Source organism: Ambystoma mexicanum, chromosome 3p (assembly GCF_040938575.1).
Source record: "Ambystoma mexicanum isolate Mex_15411 chromosome 3p, UKY_AmexF1_1, whole genome shotgun sequence".
Classification (NCBI taxonomy): Eukaryota; Metazoa; Chordata; class Amphibia; order Caudata; family Ambystomatidae; genus Ambystoma; species Ambystoma mexicanum.
In genome coordinates this window covers 925,098,329-925,115,167 of record NC_090925.1, presented here as the reverse complement: position 1 = coordinate 925,115,167, position 16,839 = coordinate 925,098,329, and the positions used below count along the sequence as shown (strand labels likewise).

The 16,839-nt window shown below is 48.6% G+C and overlaps 1 protein-coding gene across 4 annotated transcripts in view; it reads right to left on the bottom strand.

Annotated features, from left to right (window-relative positions):
- The window catches only part of UQCC1 (ubiquinol-cytochrome c reductase complex assembly factor 1), a 999,068-nt gene extending 983,164 nt beyond the window's left edge, over positions 1-15,904 (bottom strand). For 2 of the 4 annotated variants that reach the window (XM_069652211.1, XM_069652212.1), the window contains exon 1: positions 15,694-15,904. In XM_069652211.1, the coding sequence (XP_069508312.1) occupies positions 15,694-15,741 (48 nt within the window). In that variant the 5' untranslated portion in view covers positions 15,742-15,904. The remainder of the gene's footprint in view (positions 1-15,693) is intronic. The other 2 variants (XM_069652210.1, XM_069652213.1) reach the window with 2 other exon arrangements.
- Between the last annotated feature and the right edge of the window lie 935 nt (positions 15,905-16,839).

Below are 16,839 nucleotides of genomic sequence, written 5' to 3'. Positions count from 1 at the left end.
CCTGATGGTGCAAACAGGTTTCCATTAGTTCGTCAAGCAGTTCTAGATTTGTTCCTCCTCTCTCCAGATGTATTAAACATGATCAGTTCAGTTGGTCCACATTATTCAAAGTCCACAAAAAAGGAGCTGGATATTGGTCAGAAAACTAGATTTATAGCCTCGGGTAGGCTAAGGGCTTGTTTCAGCCGACTTCGGTCATCCCTCAGGTTCTTGTTTTCCTTACCCTTTTGGGGTCTTCCGACGTTCAGCCCAATGTGGAACATGGGCCTGTTCCGGTCAGGATTTCTGGCATCCCCTTCTGGGGCGCACACGTTTTATCAGCCCGCTTGGGCTATAGCCTCGCTCAGCCCTTGATTGCTTGAACTTTCTTTTAACCCCTTCAGGGTTCTTCTAGAGATCAGCCCTGTGCAGGCCACAGGCTTGCTCAGCCCTGTTGCAATTGCAGGTTCGCTTAGCCCCTTCAGAGGTCTTTGGCTTATCAGCCCGCATTGGGATGAGGGCTTGTTCAGCCCTGGTTAGCTTATCATTTCGTTCACTCACTTCTGGGGTCTTCTGGCAATCAGCCCTTTGTGGGCTACGGGCTCATCCAGCCCCTGGTTGGCTTGTGTGCCCATTCAACCCCTTCTGGTGTCTTCTGGCAGTCAGTCCTGTGTGGGCTTCAACATGCCCTGCACCCATCATTTGTAGTAGGCCACATATGTTCTCTGCAGCTGCATTGCTTGAACGGGACAGTCGTCTCTCAGGCCTTCACAGATCGGCATACTTGTCCTGGTGGCTGACTGTGGAGTCAGTGGGCCTCATTACAGGTCTGGATTGAACGGTACCGTTAAAACCGTACCACACCGTTTTCCAGACCGGCTAACTACGAGTTTTGTGGCCGTGTTTTGTTACGCCCGCCAGGTCTGACCTGGCAGGCATAACGCCACCAGATGCAGACGGACGTGGCAACACCGGCACCATTACCACATGGTGCCGGTGTTTCCACGGCCACCATTCCCATGGAGTCCTATCGGACTCCACGGGAATAGGGATCAACGGAATGCCGGTTCCGGAATTACTGGACCACCGGGGCTATAATGCCCCAGTAATTCCGGCAAGTCCGGAGCCGGTAATTTCCCGCAAATCCGGCAGCAGCCTGCCGGTTTTACCGGCACGGCTAGCGCTGGACTCGTAATGAGGCCCCATGTGTTGGTTCCGGTTCCTCACTTTGGCGGCATTGGGTTTTCAAGTGGTACTCCTTTAGTTCCTTAGAGCAGTTTTCCGCTTCTCTGCGTTCCCAGAACCATCCAGGCTCCCACCTGTGTTGGAGCGGCAGCCTCCTGTGGTCTGCTGGGAGTTGCTCCACACCACACCTACTGCATGGCTTCCATCACAATTTCCTCCTTCGGGGGAGGGACTTCCTCCTCTGCGCTTTAGCAAAGGACAGCATTTCCTGCTATCCAGCCAAGTGTGTGGCAGGTGTATGTGGGAACCGTTTGGTCCCCAGTTCCGGTGAAGAGGCAGCAACTCAGGTAGATCAGACACCAAGCCATCCACCTTAAAGGGGCCCTTCTAGCTGGTAACCCTGTTCAACTTCTATGTAAAACACAAATGCTTGGGGCTCTGCCATAAGGCAAGGTAAAGGGGAATACTTCTTTGGGCATTCTTTGTCCTCAAAAGGGGGAGGAGAAAGGGGTCACCCCTAGTGGGATCCCCTTGCCCTGTCCCCTAGGAAGGATTTCAGTTAGTAGGCTCACCTAGTCCCAAAGGGAGTGGTTAACCCTGGAGAAGGGGCACACTCACTAGGTTTGTCACAGAAGTCACCAACAATGTTATACAATCACAGGCAGCTTGTCATCAGAAAGCAACTTAACCTGCCTGTTTTTTTTCTCACTAGTTTACAAAACACACAAACATTCATTCATACGAATTACTCAATATTCTACAACTTTCTAAACCACAACAGGTAAAATATTTTCAATATTGCTGCTTGTTGGCTTGCACATAATTTCCTATTCTAATTGCCCACAGACAATTTCATACATTTTATTTTCTCCAACATCGACAGGTGTTGGCACCAGAGAATTTGTTTTAATTAAAATGAAGCTGGAGTTTCCCATAGACCATTGACCAGTACTAGCAGCAGAGAAACCTACATCAAATGCATTAAATAAAATGCAAATTCTCATTCACAGGGTGATCAACTAGAGGGTTAGGTTTCGTTTGGTTTCTAGTTTTAGCATGCATGTGAAATATAGTGTAATGTGTTGCACTAGTAATCTATACGTTTGGGAAACTGTGCTTCATTTTATAGAGTGCACAAAATAAATGTCCCATTCAAAATGATAAAAATATAACTTTATGAAGGGAAATAAAACTAACCGCCCAACCCTACTTGGCAATTATGGTCTGCTTAATGCAAGGTCCTTCCTTTTCAGGATAATGTCATCAGAAATATTGCAATAGTCATTTTAATTGGCAACTAGACAACCTTATTGCAGCCTTCCCCGAGAGAAACTTTACTTTTCTGTGTGCTAGTTCACTGAACAACTGTAGGAGTTTCCTGATCTTTGCTCGTTCCAAGGGTGTTGGTGTGCGTGCCCCCATTTGTAGTACTTTTATATGGGTCTCAGCCTTCGCGATTTCACTATGTATTTGTTTTAATACCCCAGATTCCCTCGAGATGCACTCACCCCTAATTCCGCATTTAAAGCTCTCGCACAGGGTCACAGCTGATTCCACTGATACATTTATTTCTAAAAATGGGTCTACTGTCCTGGACAGGCTCTCTCGAAATACCTCACTTTTAAATATCCAAGGCGTTTGTCCTAACCCTCGACCCATTAATTCAACCACTAATAATACTGGGGCATGGTCCGAAAGTGTATGCGCCAGGATGGACACCTCGGTCACTTTACCCATTAGTGTGTGAAAGACTAGAAAGTAGTCTAGCTGGGATCCCGAGTTGTGCACGGAGGAGTAATATGTCTATTCTGTTGTAACCTGGTTTCTGGTTCTCCAGACATCAGTGACCTCCCATGATGTACACATGCCTTGCAATTTACCAGTCACCATGGATGGTGGGCGCCGAGTTCCCCCTGTGCGATCCAGACCTTGCTCCATGACTGCATTGAAATCCCCAGCCCAGATTATCTCCCCGGGTGATATCTTCCCCAATTGCCAATCAATCCACTCCAAAGAATCCAGCATGTCCTGGTTTGGCCCATAATAGTTGACTAGAGTATACAAACGGCCCTATATTATTCCCTGCACCACCAGACCTCTCCCCTCTTGATCGTTGACCATTGTAGTCAGACTGAACCCAACAGATTTATGGATGAGAATACCCACCCCTCTAGAGTAAGAGGAGTAAGAAGAGAAATATCGGTGGCATCCCCAACTTTTCCCAAATTTCGATCCTGGGACTGATGTCAGATGAGTCTCTTGAAGGAACTCCATTTCCACTTGGTGTCTCTGTATCTATAATAGTACCTTGCGCCCCTTAGATGGATAATTCAGGCCCCTCACATTCCATGTGATATTTTTGAAGTGACCCGTTCACTGCATGCCCACGTCGCATATTCGACCAAGTATTGCACCATTTGAGCAGTGTGTACATCACTGTGATACTTTGTAATCCAACAAACCTGCATGGACTCCAATTTTCTTGTATGCCTGAACCATTAACCGTTACACAATCCCACCCCCACCCGCTTCAGTCTCCTTAATCCGCTTATGCCCCACCCATCTTAGATTGGAACCCGGCCATCTGGGTAGTGATAGTTCTACAGGTCAACATTCAAGGAGGTGACGTGGCTCAAGACCCCCCTGTGTAACCCAGTTTTAAACCCCCAACTGTGACCCCCTCCCATCCCCCAAAGGAATGTCCACACACTATGTTAGTGGTAACACAGCTCTTTATATAAATAAAGTTCAATATATATATATATATATACACAATCAATAACACACTTTGTACTCCGGCAATTCTAATGGTAAATATATACAATGTCTATGTGGTACCACACTCAGTTACCGACTCTGTTAAAATGCATCAACTGCAGATCGTTTAAATGGCATACGAGTCAAATAACAACGCATATCACATAGGACATGGGAGAGAAGACAAGGTATGGTTAAATAATGGCAAAATACGTGCCTTCTTACCGCGACACAGTTCCTTGTGAGGATCCCCCCACCTGGGCAGCCTGTAAATAAATGTATTAGCAAGCCCAGTCCAATAATGTTTAACGAGTCTTGTTTCCTCAGTAAAAGTTCTACTACCCCAATGTACCCGAGTTTAGTAGAGTTCTTTCGATGGTTCGGCGACGGGCCCTTCTTGAGTGAACTCCATTTAAGGCAGGAGCCACGGGTCATCGAGATTCCTATGAAGGATGATGAACACTGTCGTCGGGACAACCGCTTTGGTCTGTGCGGTGCTCGTCAGCTATTAATCGTAGACGTCCTGCGTACACGAGACGCGTGGTGCACCTAGTCAAGTGTTAGTTGCCGCAAATATGAGATGAAGAATGTAGGCACAGCAAGGGCATCGGGTCATTGGCGTCAGCGATCGGGACTCGACCGTGGCTGGCTCTGGATCTTCGTCTGCGTGGTTGAGGTCTTCGGGTGGCGGGAAAACCACAGGTGGATTCTTTTCGGCCGTTGACGACCTTGACTTGCCCCAGCTGGGAAAAGCAGTCAACGGTGATGGCAAGGGAAGTCCTTGGATTCAAAGGTTTTAGGAAATGGTGGAGCATTGGGGCTCCTGTCGATGAGCAGCACGGCGTCAAGCTGTCCCCGAGTCTGGGCAACACGGCTCAACAGGCTTCCAGCAGTCACGGCAGACCTCCGAACCCAGGTCGACAACAGTGGACTTGATGTCCAGGTGCTCCACTTCAGATTCCTCAGCGGTCCCCGTCTCCGGCCATCAGCCTTTCGAGGACTGACTTCCAGGGAGCCCTGGTTAAGCTAAGCTGGTGCGCGAAGCTCAGGAAGAGGTGTCCTAGCCAGGTCCTCTCTTGGATCAGTTCCTTGACAGACACACAGTTTTCAGATTGGCGAAGGAAAGCAGCAGCAATTCTTCTTCTTCTTCCAGCGGGCTTCAAGGTTAAGCATCAAGCTTCTAACAATTCCAATCAGTCAGAGGTCCCCAGATATACTGTTCGGTCTCTTATTCACTCTGCTGGGTCATACTCAGGCAACCAATCATTCAGAAGGGCATGCATGCATGCAGGCAGCCAATCAGGCTCACAGTGCATTCAGGCCATTCTTCTTCATCCAGACACTCACAACAAGGATGTGGATTGGGGCAAGCACCCAGCCTTTCAGCACACCACATTGTGTTCGTCCCAGTTTCGGGCAGGGCTGTCTCATTCATTGTGTTACACACCAGAAACCGGACACCCATAACATGAAATGTATATTGGTCACACACTCCATTCACCCAGGTCCCACCCCAAGGGTGTAGCCACAACATACAGTCATGGGAAGGCTCTAGCCAGTCTGGCCTGGACTTCCCCCACAATACGATATATGGAACTTCCACCCAACAGCCAGTAAGGGCTTCCCAGGTCTTTGGGAAAACAAGGTAACAGGTGATAGAAAGCAAGAGGCCACAGGGGCCATCTTATCTCCCATCAGGAATCCACTGATTACTATATGATATGATATTTTAATTATATCGCGCTCGTACACAAGTGATTCACAGCACGACCAGGCAAAGGGAGGGGAACGGGGAAGAACAAAAAAACAATCTTACTAGGCCCAGTGACATTGAGAACATGCCAGGGCATGGGAAAGGGAAAAGGGGGAAAGTGCATGGAAGGGGGGAGAGGTGGAAAGTGCGGAACAGAGGAGAGAAAAGAATAAAAAGTAAAATAAATAAATAAATACATAAAGGTGGTAGTGCAGCCAGCAAGTGGAAAGTGCTAGGTTAAGCAGATAGGGTAGATCTGATAAGTGCAGAAGAGAAGTGAGCGGGGGTCTGTATGGGTACAGATACAGACCCCAGTGCAAGGGGTGGCCGGAGGCAGTGCAGGAGGGTGGCAGGGTGAGCAGGTACCTGGGCCCAAAGAACAGACGGTGGCCAGGTGCACGGTGTTGAGAGAGAAAACAGGTCAGCATGGCATGGCATGGGTATCCCAAAATGGAGGATACTCAGCACAACTGCCAAACTCAGCATGGAGCTGCCACCAGCCCATACCCTGCTCTGTCGAGTACAGGGTTGTACCACCAGCCATGGGTGCCATAAGGTTATCCCAAGGGTCTGTTCACCACAATCAAAGAGAGGAAGAGCTGCACGGAGTCCCACATGGATTCCTGTGCAGAACATAACACAGAACACACATGAAAAAGGAGTACAGGACAAGGCCCTTCAATGCAGTTCCAGCATCACAAGCCTCCCCCCCGCCCATTTCATATACCAATATTCTACTAAAGCATTATGTTTTTCCCTTGGTTGATTTGCAGTTAAAAAAATTCAAGTCTATTGATACTGTCTGGTTCTAGCCTCGCAACGGCAACAGAGGCCCACTCTGTTGCCAATAAATGAGTCCAAACACTGGCACTGCGTGTGAACCTTTTCTTTATTCCAACATACACCGACTTCCCCTCAACCCAGAACCCCCTCGCTAGCGATGCATCCCTTCCTACTTACGTGACCCAAAATGGCCCCACCCCTAGCCCAACGACAGTGATGGACTGTGCAACAGTGCACAACATCACATCCCCTTGTAACACATTAGATAAGCATTTTACCCCATCTCTTCAATCAGTCTTCTGGGTTTTATGTGAGACCGCTGAGGGAGTCTCTTGTCCTGGTGGTGCTTCCTCAGGATCCTCCCTTGGTCTGGTGGCCTCCTCTTTATACTGTTACATCTCACCGTCCCCTAGATAAGAGACAATTGAGTTTGAGCCATGCCGGTCAGCTCGAGTATGGTGCCATGGGACCGTGTCTTCACCTGGGCCTTTCCTGAAATGCAAAGTGTTTCATGCGATTGTCTTTTGCGTGACGCTCCTTGGGCAGTCAGCATCGATCCCTTCCTGTCGTTATGGCCAGCCTTTCAGATACAAAAATGGGATCTTCCTTCTGAGCTTGTCGCACTGGTCACCCACTACTATGTTGCATTCCTTGGCTCTCCGTCTGGCATCAGCCCTGTTCTTCATTTTCTCCTTCTCTGCCTGATCACGAGTCCTGGCCTCCTTCTCCACCTGATCACGAGTCATAGCCTGTTGTTCTAGCGAGCTCATCGGGTGAGCAATTGGGCTCTCTGTCAGTCAGATGCATACTGCCCAGCCAAACAGGATTCTGTTGTTTTGGGGTCACAATGGTGTGATTTTCCTCTGTTGAAAACCCATAAACCTGGCAAAGTTTGCAAGTCCCGACTAGTGAATGGAGGACCGTTGTTGGATTTGATGACTTTGGAGATTCCATATGTTGGGAGCATTGACACAGGTGGCAGATGTGGGCTCAATCACCTGGATGTCAGGAAAACCAGAATCTTCATCAATCAGTACCAGCACGTGAAAGTCATCCTGCAGTGGTCAGAAGGAATGCACGTCTAATTCCTCCCACACATCCTCCGGGAGCTGAGACATGTGTAAGGGGCTGGGGTGAGGTGGTGGTGCAGCAACACGACATGTGGCACAGTTCTGAACTGTGTCCTCCACCATGGCGTCCAGCTTGGGGAACCAAACCGTCTGTCGTAACAATCGCTTCCTGGATACCACCCCCTCACCCTCCCGGTGCCCTTCATGAGCGAGATGGACAACTCTACTTCCCTTCATGATGATATGATCCTCCACCACCAGAAGTTCATCCTGCACCAGCTGCAGGCTGTGCACGTCATCCTGCATGGCAACAGCCTGACTCTTCGCCTGTGCCCTGGCATGTTTACTTTTTCCTTTGTGCATGCAGCTTGCGATGATGCGCAAGGCTGGTTCTTGTCCTGATTCACTCATAAGTGTGGCCCAGTCAACAAGCAAATGTTGCATGTGGTGCACCACATAATTGAGGTATGCGTCTGCAATGTTGGGTGCCTGGACAGGTAGTCAGCCGGGTTTGCCTCTTTGCCTGGTCGGCGAACAATGGTGAACTTGTAATCCTGCAAGTGTAGGCCCCACCTTGCAATTCTTGGGGGCATTCTTGCATTTGGGTTGCCAAGAATAGCCAGAAGGGCCTTGTGGTCCATAACAACTGAGAATGCTTTTCCATAAAGAAACAGATGAAAGACTCACAGGCCCATACAACGGCTAGGCTCTCTTTCTCAGCCTGTGCATATGCTTGCTCTGTGTGCCTGAGGCTCCTGTTGGCGTATGCTACTATGAACTGGTTGTGGGGATTGTCTTGGTCCCGCTGTGTCAAAATGGCACCCAAGTCAACTGGGCTAGCATCTAGGATCATCTCTGTGGCTCTGCTGGCGTGAAAATATGCCATTTTCTTCCTCTTTGGAAATGCTGTTGCAGATGTTCTCAAAGGCTTCCTGGCATTCCTTTGCCCATTGAAATGCCTGGTCATGTTTCGTATGTTGCCTGAGCGGCGTGCTAATAGTGGCGTAGTTCTGAAGATACCTTGAGCAATAACTAGCAAGCCCCCAGAACGAGCGTACCTCGGCCACATTCTGCGGCCTCGTGGCTTTGTTGAGCGCTGCCACTTTGCCAGGATCAGGGTGCATGTCTTGTTCAGAAAAAATGTGTCCGAAGAATCCCAGTGAGCCCTTACAGAACTCACACTTCTTTTTGTTCAATGTCAGGCCTGCTGCCTCAAGTGCTGAACACACCCAGTCAAGTGAGGAGTTATGCTCCTCAGTGGATTGTCAGAAAACCAGGCCATAGTCCGAGTAGTTAAAGCAGTTTCAGGATGTGTCGAATGACCTTGTGAATTTCATCCTGAAAGATTTTGGCTGCAGACGATATTCCGAAAGTAAGTTGCTTATATATGAAGAGGCCCATGTGCGTCACAAATGTGGCGATGGATACCCCTTGATGAGGTCCAGTTTTGAGAATACCTTTGCTCCGTGGAGCAAGTGAATCATATCCGTGATTCGAGGTGCCTGATAGCTTTCCCTTTGTATTGCCTCGTTTGCCCTTCTCATATCTACGCATAGCCAGATGAACCCTTCTGCTGCTTTCTTGGGAACCGGCAGTATGGGGGGATACCCAAGGCGTGGGCTATACAGCAGGTTTAATATTGTGTTGATCCATTAATTTTTTGGTTCGTCCTCCACCTGTTTCTGTAGGATAATCGGGATGCCCCGATAATGGGCTATCAGCTTGACTTTGGGATCTATATGAAGTTGAACTTTGCAGTTTCTGAGCTTGCCTAGCCCTGTGAACAGTTTTGGGAAGACTCTCTCAAGGTCATCTGGTTTTGCCAAATATTTATGTGCCATCAACTGGTAGAGGACGTGTATTAGTCCCATGTCCACGGTGGTCTTGAAGCTGAGGATAAAACCACCATTAGTCTCTGTTTGAGCACATGGAGCTGGAGACATGCTGCATGTAATTTCTATGAGCATACTGCTGTAGTGACTCTTCTGCAGGGCAGGGGTTTAGTGAACCCATATGGATAGATGTCGATGGTCGATAGCCTTAGTTTCGGGAGGCTCTTGTATACCTCCACTGCTTATGTTTACTGTTGCATTGTGTCATTGCGGAACTCAGCTGGTGCATCGCTGACATGCAAGATCAGCGTTGGGCTGTGCTCCTTAGCCACATCGTTGTTTAGTGTCCATACATAACCCTTCTTTCTCTGATCATCTGTGGATGATAGCGGGTCACTGCTTGATCGCCCAGATCGCCACGGTCCATCAGACGGTCATCGTTCGCCGCAGCAGGACAATCTGGTACTCTCACAGTCCTCCGTCCTGTATCACCAGTTCCAGCTGCACGCAGGCTTGTCTGCACGGCTCTCCATCTCCCTTTCGGCTATATTTTGTCTTGTGTCGGCAGAGGAGCTTTCTTGCAGATGGCCCGGAAGTGATCTTCGCCTCCGCGGGAGCAAATTTTTGTCCTAGCGCGGGGCATGCACCGGCATGGGGATATTCACCGCCACACTTGAAACAAGTGGAGTCGCTGTTTCTGGAGGCATTGATGGCGGCTATAGAGAGTTTGTTTACATTCACCCCTTCTGCTTGTTGGGTTTGGATGGTCATTTTGTTCATGTTGTCCATTTGCTGATCATTGAAGGATTCCATGCAGGCTAATGTGAGTATTTTCCTCGAAGGACCATCGTTTCTACAACAATTTCTTCCAGAATGCTTGGGATTCACATCCGGCGATGACTTGAAATTTGCAATGTTTGATCTTGATACACAGTCTAGTTATGAAGTTGTCTAGTGTTTCACCCTTTTCCTGGCGTCTCGTGTGAAAAATGTGCCTCTCAGCATCCACGTTTGTGTGGGGTGCAAAGTAATTGGACAACATTTCATGTAGGTCACGGAATGACGCTGTCTCTATGTCAATTAACTCACCTACAAAGTCCCTCACCGTAGAGCCCACTGTGAGTGAGAGCATATTCTTCACCCATGTGTCACTGGTGAGTCCAATGAGTCCTATGTGGAATTTAAAGTGCCGTAGCTATCGCACCCATCAGGGTCCTAAATTGCTGGTATCACGCAGGTTAAATTCAGGGGGCAGGTGCATAACTTGCATCTCACCTGGGGGTGGCTGAAAGGCATCGGAGTGCCTTGCTGGTACCTCGCCGTCTGACATGTTGAGGGCTTACGGGCACCGTGGGGTTCACGGCTGGCCTTTTCCTGTGCCTCTTCCCTTTTTTTGTCTTGGGCAGCTAGGCAGCATCACCTTGGAGTGTAGCCCTTCTGGAGCACTCCACTCACAATGTATGTGTTTGTGGGGCTGAGCTTCTGCAGCATGAAACGAATGTAGAGGACAGACGCTGTTATTCCCTCACCACTCTGTGAGCCAGCAGTGTATTCCTCCTGAATTCCCCAGGTGGGGCTTTGTGATACTACATTCCCCGGATGGCGCGTCTGCTGTCAGGACTCGCGTCTGCTGCCGACGGGGAAGTGAGCGGAGTAAACCTGAGGTGCACCGACACGCTGCCAGTGCTCGACCGCTCTCCTCCTTCAGCGCTGCCTGCCTCCCCATGTGTAGGTGAAGAGCGGGCCGGCCGTGAAGACGCACGTTGAAAGGCGGCATCAGTTTTATTTGTGCGGTTATATGCAGCTCTCCGCAATGCCTGGATGAACACAAGCCGCGCGGGGCGGGAACCGCCAAGTGGGTTTCTGGCCCGATCGTTGCCAATGTGAGGTTCTAGCCTCGCAACGGAGGACCACTCTATTGCCAATAAATTAGTCCAGACATTGGCACTGCATGTGAACCTTTCCTTTATTCCAATGTATACTGACTTGCCCTAAGCCTGAAATGCCCTCCCGAGCCCCGCGTCACTTCATGCCCGCTTAGCCCAACAACGGTGAAGGGCTGTGCAACGCTGTACGCAGCACAGGAAATGGACCGGAACAAGACAGAGCAGAGCTCCGGCAAAAAGGGTCTTGCTGGAGCACCGCCCCATCCCCCAGACCCAGGGACACCCCATCCCTCAAACCCAGGGGGTCCCAGACACAACTCTTGCAGATCCTGTACCTCATCAAGCAAACCTGCTTTCAGAAGACTCAGCGTTCATAGACTGCTCGTTGTAGCACAGGCTGCTCCCGCTGTCCAACCCATTCTTGAACGAGACGCAGTACTGGAGCCTGCATACATTTACTGACAAAGCCTCACACAGTTTTGCAGCTGTTCAAACTGGTATACATTTCTTACATTTTACAGACAGCTCTCTGCTTAACTTGTATAAAGATGCTTTTTATATTCTGCAAATTTTGTGGTTACACTTTAACTGTACATACATGCCTATCATTGCCATTTTTTTAATCACTCTTTTAGTATATAGAATCTTATGACTGTAATCTGTTTGTTTTCATTTCTGTATATTGCCCTGTATATCATATTTTATGTCAATCTGCCATGTAACCTAAGTGATGCGCTCAGATGCCCGAGGCCAGGTGCGCTTTATAAATAAAATACAAATACAATTATCTCTTTATTATGGTGAATATTGTGACCAATCAAAACAGAAGAGTCCATTATTCGCTTAAAAGGTTTTCTTAATAACTCAATATAAGACATGTTTAACATTTAAAATTGTGGACATTATGTTGTTCACATAATGCTCAATGCCTTTATGCAAATCGTCAGGATTGGGTTCTATTTAGAGATACTGTGTTGCACAACCTGCCCCCTCCTTCCCAAAGCCCCGCCCCTCCTAAGAAGTCGGTTCCCCCAATAAATGTTTTCCATGTTCAGCTGACTGGGTGCACATCAAGGACACCATACATGAAACCTTACTAACTCACAGCACTAAACGTTTTAAACCACGCGTTTGATTACTATTAACCTTATGCAACCCAAACATTTCCAAGTTGCTTCAAATATGTTGAAACAGGCTGCGGTTGTATCAGACTGTAAAACAGAAAACTATTATATATGCATGTTCTCCTTTAGCAACTTAAAAGTTAAATCTATAAATTCCGTTCCGTTAAATTAACCGTGACACTTCCGCTAGATTTGTCAGTTTGATTTATAGAAATCCATTCAAATGGCACATCAGATTTTAGTCCTTACTTCCAGCGACACGCTGTCAGGGTCGGACTGGGACAAGAAATAGGCCCGGACACCCAAGAAAAAGTGGCCCACCCATCACCTCATAAAAGTGGCCCACCGCTCGCCTCATGACCCTTGACCTCTGATGACATCACCGGAAGTGATGTCATTTGAACCCACCCTAAAGTGACATCCCAGGAAGCGATGAAACGTGACCTTTCACCCCTTGACAAAACAGGAAGTGGCATCAAATTGCATTGTTCCTAAGTACCCTACGAACAATATGGTTATGATTTCACTAATGTGATCTACATTTCCACCATATGTATCATTAATATCTGTGTGTGTAGATCATATTGTCAAATTAGTGTGAATGCAAGTAGACGTCCAAGGCAAAATGATATGTTATTGTATAGCACTTACACTTAAGCTCTTTTTTATAGAACAAATATGCATACAATATCACCCAACCTGTGTTGGTACTCATTTATTGACCGCAGAAGAACAAAAGGGTGAGATGGCCTTGCTGGGATTTGAACCTGCAACCTGTAGATCATGCACACATCGCAGCAGCGAGCGCTCTACCCACTGAGCTATCATATCAGCTATAGTAAAATGACCAATTATTCTATAGTGGATACCATTAAACTGGTAAGAGAGATTTAACAGCAGACCAGTTAAGTTCATCTGCAGGTCTGGGGCAAGCATGTCAAGCCTGCGTGCATCTACTTTCAGGCTTCGGAGGTTGGCAAAATTGGGAAAGCAGCGCACTCACAACCAAATGCCCAAGAATCTCCAGGTAGAACTGAACATATAACATTTCAGCAACAGTTACTCAACCTGCTGGGCTACCTTTTTAGCTTCCTAGTTTACATTTGTCTTCAATCTGAACGTTCAAATAACTCCTTGTGAATCGCTGAAACTGCCCAAAATCACTGCATTACATGCATGCAGTTCATTCATGTATATGACTTTAAAGCCAGTGGTATTTTCTCTCCAACAACATTGACACTGCACACCGATTACTTGGTATGTATGGCCACAATTGGAAATTGTTTAATATGTTATTACCAATGTGAGGTTGCCCATGTACTTAGTGCCTATCGTGCACATTTTAAATCCTGTGAGCATGCTTAAGCACAGTAAGATCCCCCCCTTTAAAAGAAAAACGGGAGGGACATGGAATTGGTAAACTAAAATGACCTGGCAGGGAGAAGCACTTGCCCCCATCAATCCCCTTCATTGACAGCTTACCCTGTAGCCAGAAATATGTATTGCATTTGTAGCGGAGTGCTGCATTTTGAAATTATTTTCTGAAATAAACTGTTTCTCAGGGTGGCACGTTCCTCTGTGGTGAATGTCTAGTAATGATTCATGCATTCTAATCTTTACATTGACTCCCGCTGCGGGCCTCTGCATTGCAATGAAATATAATTAACACCCACTTCAAGCTATGCTGTGACCTCACCTAAGACGGGCAGTGGTGAAATTCGCCAGTTGTAAATGTCAGTCCTTTGATGTATTCTACACAAAACGTTGCCTTAGCTGGCTGCATGAGTGCACTTTGGAAGGAAAAAACAGACGTACCATCCCAGGGAAAGTGTACTCAACGGACAGACTAGTCACACTGTTAGGTTTAGTGTCAAACTGCAGAAGAATCGTTTAGCACAGTACCCTCCCACCCCACGCTCTCCATACCTACTGTGTGCAAGTCCAGTATCAGTCACACCAGTCCAGTTTGTTTGGTGTGCCGAGGGTAAGAACTCCTCTGGGTCTGCTGCTGTTAGCGGACTGAAACTGCAGTCAAGATGCACGCTAGAATTACTGGGCACTGGCTGCTCGGCAGTCGTGTCCGACAGTCCACAGTACTCTGGGACAATGAGACCATGCACCAGCCTTTTCCCAGCCGGAGCAGAGCAGCCCAAGCTATACCCCGGCCGCTAGCACACGCTGCTGAAGCTTTTTGCAAAGCGTGCTGCGCTGCAAGAGCAAGGTAGAGGCACGTGTTAGAGCTGGGTAAAATAGTTACATTGGTCTTCTTGGGGGAGGGGAATATTGCAAAGCAACGAGCCTTGCTGTCTGTCTGGCGGCTGCTGATCACCTAATGTGAATGGGGTCAAGCGAAAAAACAAAAAGGTCATGTTCAAATTTGAGCATCTTTTCATGAAAATAAAACACATAGCTCGCCTTGCAAAGGTCCTCTCAAGCACCTGTGTGATCCCTATTCATGACAGCCCTGAGGCCTCGCAAGCTGCAAATTGGAAAACGAGGGATCACAGGGGCTGGAGAGGACTGCAAGGCAAGCCCTGTGTTTTGTTTCAGGGAAAGTCTTGTTCAACTTGAGCATTTTTCTTCTCCCGCACTCTACACAGCACGTCGTTAGGAGGCAGCCCCGGGCAATTTGGAGGCTGCCATTGGGAAGCGCTGTTTAAGTTAAATCGGTGCTGTCTGTATCTTGGAATGATAAAAATATTTGACAGTAAAACATAAGTACTTTACTGTCTCCCCCAAGGTAGCAGGCAATGCAGGTGTGGCACATGGTTCTGAATGCGATCGGCATTGGAGCAGAGCCTTGGGGGACAAATGGCAGTCCGCACTGGATGTTCGTGTGCTCTCGGCTCAGAGGGCCACTCACGGAGCTGGCTGGTGGTCCAGAGTCTGACTGCTTGTACATCAAGCAACCCATGCAGACTCTGGTTCCCAGACTGGATGCAAATAGGGAAACCACACTATGCATTTTGTGGTCTTTAGTGAGCCAAGTAATGGTTATTAAATGCAGTTCATATTGTTCACGGTATACAAAGCATTCATTGTGGCACAATGAAGTCAATGGCCAATTGATGTGCTATGGTCAAACATTTCTACACTGTACTGTAAAGAAGCTTTTAGGCACAAGTATTTTGTCAAATGTCTGAGGACACCGAGATGGAATGTAACAGAGACAACCACAGAAAAAAATATGCTTTAAAAAAAAAGAAAACACGAATGGCCGATGGGGCCTGTACGGTAGATAACTTATCTCAGCCCTGAACAAGCAAGGTCCCTTGCACACCTTACTAACATGGGGCTGCTGCGGCATAGCATCAATCACAGTACCTCTTGGCGCCAGTAGAAACCAATTCTCCAAGTACAGCGCAAAAACATTTTCTTTTTCTTTAATCTCCAAGGGTAGCCTCTTCTCGAGTACGCCTCTTACGCCTGTCACTTCTTCTTTACTGTAAGGTTCCATGTGCGTCGCCACGCAAAGAGCGTTAAGAGGGCCCTTCCTCTAACGAAAGGAACTCCAGCCTGCCTGCAGTCGCAGGATCGCCAATGGTGCCGGTGTAACGTCGAAATCTGCTCAGCCGTCGAAAAGTGCTTAGGGTGCTACTGCGCATGTGCTGTGTTGGTGCACATGCGCAGTAACGAATGTCAGGAAAGCATTTTTTGACGGGCAATTTCGCCCAAGATAGCGCATTGAAAGCCCATTTTCCGACGTTACACGGGCCTGTTAAGAGATCTCCCTCCCTCCCAGGGAGATGCAGAGTGAGTGGGAGGCAAATCCGAGGGGAAGCGAACTGGCAGATAGCCGGAGGAAGCTGGTTCACCGCCTATGTTTACACTCTGCAGAGGGGATGCCGTTTGATCCCCTCCCTTTTCCCCTTCAGCTGACAGGTAGGAAAAGGAGCACCTGAGGGTGAGGGGGTGGTTATGCAGAGCATTCGGGTGCTTTTAAACTCGAGTCCCGTTCTGGTTTGTTGTCCCCCCCTGCCCCCCGCCAGTGTCGCCTTGTACCCCTGCCAGTGTCTCCATGTCCCCCCTTCCCCCTGCCAGTGTCTCCCTGACCCCCTTCCCCTGCCAGTGTCGCCCTGTCCCCCCTTCCCCCTGCCAGTGTCTCCCTGTGCCCCCTGCCAGTGTCTCCCTGTCCCCCCTTCCCCCTGCCAGTGTCTCCCTATCCCCCCTTCCAGTGTCTCCCTGTGCCCCCTGCCAGTGTCTCCCTGTCCCCCCTGCCCCCTGCCAGTGTCTCCTTGTCTCAACGCCAGTGTCTCCTTGTCTCCCTGTGCCCCCTGCCAGTGACCCCCCCGCCAGTGTCTTCCTGTCCCCCCCTGCCCCCTGCCAGTGTCTTCCTGTCCCAACGCCAGTGTCTCCCTTGTCCCCTGCCCCCTGCCAGTGACTTCCTGCCCCCGCCAGTGTCTTCCTGTCCCAAAGCCAGTGTCTCCTTGTCCCCCCGCCCCTGCCAGTGTCTCCTTGTCTCCCCTGCCC